This window comes from Hylobates moloch, unplaced genomic scaffold (genome assembly GCF_009828535.3).
Source record: "Hylobates moloch isolate HMO894 unplaced genomic scaffold, HMol_V3 SCAFFOLD_1, whole genome shotgun sequence".
Classification (NCBI taxonomy): domain Eukaryota; kingdom Metazoa; phylum Chordata; class Mammalia; order Primates; family Hylobatidae; genus Hylobates; species Hylobates moloch.
The window spans coordinates 209,729,195-209,737,273 of NW_026652276.1; the positions used below are offsets into that span (position 1 = coordinate 209,729,195).

The window sequence follows — 8,079 nt, forward strand, 5'->3', positions numbered from 1 at the left end:
GCAAGTCCTCCGGGGGGCTGAGACGGTTCAGAGCACAGATTCTGGCAGGGTTGCCAGGGCGCATCCTGGAGCTCATGCTTTCTGCTCTGGGGCCTCTGGCTGGTCACTTCACTTTTGGTGGCTGTTTTTTCTGAGCTGTGACTGGAGCTCTAACAGCACCCACCTCATGGAGTGTTTGTAAGGGTTAGTAACGCATGGTGCCTGGCACAGAGGTATGAGCGATTATTACTTCCCTTATGAAGAATGGGGGCACCTCCATCCCCATTTTACAGAAAGAATCAGAGAGAATCAGGGTGAGCAGCTCCAAACCACACTGGGAGGATGCACAGGGCTTCCCTTGCCCCACAGTCCCCTTCCAGTCCCTCGTCTTAGCCTCTGCCCCTGAGCCTGGCCCCAGTCTGCCCTCACGTCACATTCCCAGGGAGGGACACTGTTCTGACACAGACAAGGTCCTCCAACCCCCGGGGTGCGGTGGGGTGGGGAGGCTGGGCCTTCACTTCACCCCCAAGGCAGGTGTTTGTAGTGTCTGATTCTGTGCGTGTGTCTGGGTGTGGCACATTTGTGTGTGTGTGTGTGTGTGTGTGTGTGTGTGTAATGTGTATTTGGCTGGAGGTGGGGGCTGAGGCTGGGGAGGCACTTTTGGGATTCAAGGGACCTTGACTTTGAAGGGGCTTCCAGGGACACTTTCGTCACCCCACTTGACGATGAGGATGTAGTCCCCTTTCTCCTTGACAGTGTAGGTGACATTGTACACCCGGTTCCCCATGTGCTTCACGTACACCTCCTCACAGGGGGTCTTGGGGCCATGCACGCCCACCATCATCATGTTGGTGCCTGGAGAGGGAGGCAGAGGGACAGGCTCACACCAGTGAGTCCCCTACTGTGACCCACACCCTCCTCCCTGACGGCTTCTTGCTCGCACCCCGGGAGACGGCCTCCCCCCGCCACCTGCCTGCTTTGCTGCAGTCCACGGTGAAGGAGTTCTTCTGGCCCACGAAGGCCTGGGACAGCCCAGGGCCCCGAGTCACCACCTTGCTGGCATCCGAGGAGAACTTGGGGATGGAGCTGTAGCTGGAGCCCCGGCTTGAGGAGGACTTGGTCACAGTCTCCACCAGAACCGTGGATGTTTCGTGAAGGCTGTGGCCTCCGGACAGCCTCGGACCTGAGGGGCGGGTGGAGGGGGCACAAACCTGGTCAGAAGGGCTTCCTGTTCTTCCTCAGGCAGGGGACCCTCGGCCAGCACTGCCACCCTGTGGGACTCACTGCCTGCATTTGAGGCTCCCCCCAAATTCCTCCAAGGGCCACTCTAGGAGCACAGCCCCACTCCCAGCCAGGGCCCTGAGCTCCAGCTCCAACTGGTGCTCTACCCCAGGGCTGGGGCCTCAGATGCTGCGTCCCTCATCCTTGCAGGCTTTGTCTGGGAACTCAGGCTAACTCACAGAGTAAGAGTCTCTCTTTGCAAAGGAACACCCACCCAACTCATCCTACAGACAGCCTCAAGACGGGGAGCTTGCTCAATACTGACTGTGTCTTCTTGGAGCCGAGGAATATGGGAAGCCAGGAGGGAAGAAAGTTTCGCTAGAGCCTGAGGAGCCCTCACAGGCCAGAGCTGAAGGAGTGAGGGGCCGCGATGGAGAGGATGAATGGGAATTTTACACAATCCTGCCCAACTCCATAGAATGTGTGCTGTGTAGAGCCCAGCCCACCTCTAGCCCTGGTAAACTGACCATGATGTCTGGGGGCAGACTGTGGCCTGGATGTGCATGGCCACCGGAGCCCTCCAGGCTGGGCTGGGCTGCAGTCTGGGTGGACCTCCCCCAAACCAGCACTCACCAGTGACCTTGGCCTTGAAGGGGCTGCCCACGATGTGCTGGGGGCCACCGTACTTGATGGCAATGAGGTAGTTGCCAGGGGCCATGGGAATGTCAGTGACCACATGGCCCTCAGGACACTCCCGACAGTCCAGCTGCACCTTGGAGGGGCCATCAATGGTGACAGACAAGGCTCCCGAGCAGGCGTTCAGGGCGTTCACGATGAACTCTGATGACACACCTGGCGGCCAGAGGTAGCAAGGCTAAGGGCAGGAAGGGCTTGTGGCCCAAGAAGGGCTGGGCCCCAGCTCCCTGGGCAGCCTCTGTGGGGGGCAGCCTCTGTGGGGGGCTGCCACCGCCTCATGCCCAGCCTGACCCCTGCCTGCCAGCCCAGCCTGGGGGCAGGAGGAACCAGGGTCCAGTGTGCAGTCCACGGCACGTATCTGCTCTGAGGGGCACTAGCCTAACTGTGCTGGGTACCAGGCAAATGAGAGATGATATGCCCTGTCCTGGCTGATGAAGGCAGAGCCCCACGCTGTGAAGCAGGCTGAGGGCAGAAGGCAAGTGCCTGATGGGCTGTGTCAGCTGTGGGCGCATGAGCACTAAAATGTGGGAAGCTGAGTGTGGCTGGACTAACCTGGGATGGCTTTGGGGAGGAGGTGGATCAATGGGGGAGGACTGGAAGGGCTCTAGGGGAAAAGGAGATAAACTTGTTGGGGGAGCCCCAGACCTGGAATATGAGGAGGGGATGCACAAGGGCTCCCGATGGGCTGGTAAAATCTCAGAGCCAACCCCAGGGCCCCAGTGGAGTCCCAGGTGACAGTTCCCTCACTCCAGGAGCTGCAAGGCTTGGGTACCAGGGGGCCACTAGGGGAGGAAGTGCCACAGCAGTCCTAGTAAGAGTGGCCAGACAGCAGGTGCCCTGCTGCCTCCAGGGTTGCTCTGGGTCACATGTCTCCTTGCAAACCCACACCCAGCTCAGGGAGAGGACAAAGGTTTCGATGCATTAGGCCTGATCCTAAATCCCACCCCTCCTGGTGAGCTGCCCACACCCCAGGCCCTGCTGCTTGCTTAGTCCAGGCAGGGTGAGGCTCTGGGGCAGCAGGTGCCCAGGAAGAAGCTTCTTTCAGCTTCCTCCCAGGGGCAGGGTGGGGGAAGACCAGGGTACAGGGGGAAAACCCCCAAGTAGGGCCTTTAGATAAAAAGGGGTGATTTCCCAGTGACTCCCTAGACTCTTGGAGCCCCTCAGCCCCAGCCTCAGGCCCGACAGCCAAGGGGTAGGGGGAGGGTGGGGGCAGGGGGAGGGGAGGTCTTGCCAGTTTTCTCTATGGACACAGCCGGTGCACTTTCAGGCCCTGGTGACTGGGTCCACGGGGGCTCAGGCCCACCCCAGTCCTCTGCCCCTGCTCCCCGCTTCCCCTCCCCCCCCCCCCCCCCCTCCTCCGCCCCCCTCTCCGCCTCCTCCGCCCCCCTCCCTCTGGCTCCGCTGGGGCACACCCCCGGGCCAGCTCCTCCTCCTGCTGCTGGAGGAGCAGCACCCCGGTCCTCGCCCTGCTGTGCCCAGCGTAGCCGCGAGGCTGGGAAAGTCCCCCACTCCCGCCTCTGCTCCCGGGCACCTGCTTCCGCCCCTCCCGGCGTCCGGAGACAACCGCGCGAGGCCAGCGCTGGTCCTCACCATCTTCCCCCAAATCCCAGCCACGCTACTCTCACTTTTCCTCCACGTTTAGCCTCTTCATTGTTGCCGTCTTAAGTTCTGGGACAAGACCTACAGAAACCAGCCCAGGAACTATTGCGCCCCATCCTTCTCCGCTGCTCTGGGGGCCGGCGTCTACCATTCCCGGACGCGAGCCCAGGGACGGACGGAGCCTCTACCTGACACCATCTTCCCCCAAACTCTTGCACAGTTCCTGCCATTGGCCTGAAGATCCCGGAGGATGAACGCTTTAACCTCAACCTCTTTTCCGAAAGGGTGAGGGTGGCCCGGTAAGAGTGAGGGCGAATGCATCGAAAGTAAGGATCGGGCCTCGCTCCTCTGTGGCCCAAGCCAGCCTCCAGCGGGGCGCCCGGGAGCCCCCATTCTGGGCGATGGCGAGGGGGAGGAAGAGCAGCAGAGCCGGGCGCCCCCCCGCAGCGGTGCCTACTCCGCCGCCTGGGTCACGGGGCTCCCCGGGCGCCAGCACCCCAAACTGATCGGGGCGTGGGAGGCGCCTTGGAAGTCCCAGGCCGGCGGGGCGCACCCTGCTGTAGGCACCCACCCGAGCTCGGTCTCCAGGAGCAGCTGGACGCGGACCCCGCCCTACTCCAGTCTTCATCCCGCCGCCCGCAGGTGCCTGGGGGTCGCGGGCCCCAGTCTAGGCCTAGGCTTGGGGGCAGTAGCCAGTACCGCTCCCGCCACCCTCGGGGCGCGCGGGGCGGAGACTTAGAGAGGAGAGCGCGGCGGCCGGGACCCACCTGTCTGCGGTGCGCCTGCGTGGCTGCGCCCAGGAGCACCGGCCGGGCGGCGGGACCAAGCTGAGCTCTGCCCAGGCTGCGCCTCCCGCCGGTCCGCCAACCTGCCGGGCACTTCCGCGTCTTGCCGCCCCCGCCCCTGGGCAGCTGCTGCCGAGCTCCGGGCGCGGGCAGTGCCCCGCCCCGCCCCGCGAATCCACTACGGGCCCCGCACTGACCTGACAACTGCAGATCCGGGCTGAGCCTCGGGCGAGGCCCAGGGCCTCCAGGGAGATGCCAGACGGCGCGGTGCCCTAGACTGGCCACTGGCTCTTTTGGCAATCTGGAACCGCAAAACTGTCATTTGACAGCCCCGTACCTCCCGCTGCAGTGCTCGATTGGGCCCTGGGAGAGGGTGGGGTGTTTCCCCACTCTGGTCCTCGGGGCTACACACAAACGAGGGCGCAGCGTGGCCGACCCACAGCCCCAGGCCCTCCTCTCGCGTGCCTGCACCCCTGGGGAGGGTGGCTCTCGCCCTAGAGCACAGTCGCTGCCCCCAGGATCCAGACACCCCTTCCAGATGTGCTTGCAGGCGGGAATCCTCTAGTCACTCTGTGCCTTTCTCATCCTCAACCCCTGTACCTGTCTCGCCCCAGCTCCCCTCCTAAGTCGCCTTCCAGTCATCTCAGGGGCAGGGGCGTGGTCGCCTGTCCCACCTCCTCTCACTACTACCCTGACCGTCCACCTGTGGTTCTGAACCGTTTTCGAATCCATAAAGAACCTCACCCCAGGGCCTCCACCTTCACACCTCCTGTTCCTTCTCCTGGAATGTTCTTTGCTTGGTAACTCTTGCTCTTCAAAATTTCTGTTTCTGAAATTTTCAGCATCACCTTCTCTGGAAAGTCTGTCTTGACTTCCCCTCCCAGGTGAGGTTCCGGGGTGCAAATGGCTTCCTGGTTGATTTTGCTTATGATTTTGTTATGGATTGCCAGGGGTTTGGTCTAGGTCTGGCTGCTCACCGCACAGAAAGCCTATCACTGAGACAGCGAGTATTGCCAGGGAAGAGGGCTTTATTCTGGTGACATCAGCCAGTGAGCTGCTGAGACGGGAGACAAACCTCCAATCCATCCTTCCCCTTGACTAAAGTTAGGGGCATATGTAGCAGGGAAGGAAAACAGGAGGGACAAGGAAGAGGAATTGTTCAACAGGCAGCAGGTGTACTGATGTAAGTGTCTCAAGCTTCAGTTCTATGAGTATCTGGCTTTTTGGAAAATTCAGCGGGTTTCAATTTTGATGTCTGATTTCCACTCGAATCAGCTTACTTAGGAACCTCCCTCCTGTCTTTTCATTGTTCATTTTCTTTTCTTTTCTTTTTTGATATGGAGTCTTGCTCTGTCACCCGGGCTGGAGTGCAGCAGTGCGATCTCAGCTCACTGCAACCACTGCCTGCCCGGTTCAAGCGATTCTCTTGCCTCAGCCTCCCAAGTAGAGATGGGGTTTCACCATGTTGGTCAGGCTAGTCTCGAACTCCTGACCTCAGGCGATCCACCTGCCTTGGCCTCCCAAAGTGCTGGGATTACAGAGGGGAGCCACTGCGCCAAGCAGAGCCTTGTATTTTTAACAAATAAAGTAGTATTTGTTGATGAATCAGAACTTTGACCTTCCCTCCCCTCCCTTCTCCTGGGTTGAAATTTACCTTTAACAAGTCAAAAAAAAGACACTCATGTGTTATGTTTTTTTTTTCTCTTCTGTATCTCTCCCTCTTTCCTGACCTTTGTAGCCCTAATATGAAGTCGAAATATCATTATATATAAGTATTTTATTATTCGTATCTGCTGAGTATTTCATTATTTCATATTTTTAAAATTTAAAGTATGGATGGGGAAAATGTGAATGGGTAGATCGTTTTATATTTCTTTCTTTAAAAATGAAATTGCTAGGCCAGGTACGGTGGCTCACATTCGTAATCCCAACACTTCGAGAGGCTAAGGCTGGCAGATCACTTGAGTCCAAGAGTTCGAGACCAGCCTGGGCAATAGGGCAAAACCTTGTCTCTACAAAAAATACAAAAATTAGCCTGTCTTGGTGACACATACCTATAGTCCCACCTACTTGGGAGGCTGAGGTGGGAGAATTGCTTGAACCCAGGAGGCACACCACCGCACTCCATCCTGGGCGTAGAAGTGAGATCTTATCTCAAAATAATAATAATAAAATGAAATTGCTATTTCATTGAAAGTGGCTCCCCACAAAATGGGAACATTTTTCACTGGAGGTCAGTAATGCTTAATAGAAAAATATTCTATGCTGGTCCAGAAAATGTATCTGGAGCAATAGTTAAGAAGAGCCTTCTTTTATTATCAAATGCTCCTCACCCATTCTGAGGGACCGTGAGACCCTAGAATTCTGCCCTCTACCCCCTTCCCACTGTCCTTCTTGCTCAGGTGAGGCCCCTTCCTTAGAGCCTCTGAACCTCAAGAAGCAGGACGGGCTGCGTGCAGAGAAGGGGCTTGCACCTGGCTTTGCTGTATTCCAGCCAAGTGGCCTTAAGCAGGTCCTCAAATCTCATTTCCTCGTCTCTAAAAGGGGGATGATGTTACCAAGCTGGCAGCATTGATATGGCGCTTCTGGGATAGAGGCTATGCAGGGGCTCAGCTTGGCTGGGATCCTGCCTTCCCTCAACTGAAAGAACGTGAGCCAAGAATCGTCTGGGGCCAGAGACATGGCCCAGGAGGAAGGAAGGACAGAGAGCAGCACTCCAGTGTTTGCAGGATCTGGATCCCTTGGCCTCCCAGTGCCATCCTGGGGGTGGAAGGGCAAGTAGAGGGGAAGTGAAGCCACACCCAGCCCCTGTGTGAGCACTCCCATTTCCCCTTGATGGGGCAGGAGGCGGTGGGGACAGGGAGGTCTGTCCAGGCCCCCCACTCCCCACAGTGAGATGGCCCCTTCCCCCATTTCCCCTGGCTGGAGTATCACAGACTGAGGGTGTGGTAGGAGGCACCCTCCCCTGACTCGAGTAGAAGCTATGCTGTGTGAGCGAGTGTAGAGTGGGGTGGCAGGGGTGGGGAGCAGGGGGAAGGAGGGAAGCCATGTCACCAAAGGGAACTGAAAGAAACCCAGAGGCCCATTGGGCAGCTGAACAATGCACCCTGGCTCTGGAACAGCCCCCGTCAGTGCAGCCTGGGTGGATGATAACTGCCTTTGCCTCTCAAAACCTCCACCCCAGGAAACCCACCCCCTCGGCCTGAGCTCTCAGGAGTCCCTAGGCTGACTGTCCTATTTCTCAGAAACCCTGAGTTTCTGAGAACTTGTTGGCTGGACATTAGGCTCTGAGGTCAACAGGTCTGAGTCAAATCCTCACTCTGCAATCTAGAATTGCGTGACCTGAGCAAGCCATTCACTCCCCCAGAAGCCCCATTTCCCATCTGTAAAGGAGAATGGTGACACCAGTGTCACAAATTGGCTGTGAGTCTACATTCAGCAATGCTTATTGGGCATGTTGTACCTGCCAGGACAAAGTGGTGGACAATTTCTACTTTGTCTAAAAACCACTGCCCTCCTGGAGCTTCCATTCTGCAGAGTAAGATAGACGATAAATCCTCAAGTAATGAAATTGGGTGAGGCCTTGAGGGGCACCTCACAGGCTATGGCTTTGCTAGGGACAGTCACTGGAAGGTTCAGATCCGAGGCATGACATAGTCTGATTTAGGTTTTAACACCTCTTGGCCGGGTGGAGTGGCTCACGCCTGTAATCCCAGCACTTTGGGAGGCTGAGGCAGGTGGACCTGAGGTCAGGAGTTCGACACCAGCCTGGCCAACATGGGGAAACCCCATCTCTACT

At 57.9% G+C, this 8,079-nt stretch overlaps 1 protein-coding gene across 1 annotated transcript; it reads right to left on the reverse strand.

Annotated features, from left to right (window-relative positions):
* Positions 1–509: 509 nt before the first annotated feature.
* Positions 510–1,933, reverse strand: LOC131382948 (filamin-C-like). Its single transcript, XM_058435785.1, has 3 exons — positions 1,834–1,933; positions 953–1,162; positions 510–834 (listed from the first exon to the last, which is right to left on the reverse strand). The coding sequence occupies exons 1-3, from the start codon at positions 1,916–1,918 to the stop codon at positions 647–649; spliced, it is 483 nt and encodes a 160-aa protein (XP_058291768.1). The 5' UTR covers positions 1,919–1,933; the 3' UTR covers positions 510–646.
* Between the last annotated feature and the right edge of the window lie 6,146 nt (positions 1,934–8,079).

Bases quoted from the DNA above. Each gene is read 5' to 3' on its own strand.
- LOC131382948 (XM_058435785.1), bottom strand. From the start codon at position 1,918: ATGGCCCCTGGCAACTACCTCATTGCCATCAAGTACGGTGGCCCCCAG. The intron at 1,163-1,833 runs GTGAGTGCTGGT...CCCGCCCCTCAG, and splicing joins CTTCAAGGCCAAGGTCACTG to GTCCGAGGCTGTCCGGAGGC. The intron at 835-952 runs GCAGGTGGCGGG...CTCCCTCTCCAG, and splicing joins CGTGGACTGCAGCAAAGCAG to GCACCAACATGATGATGGTG.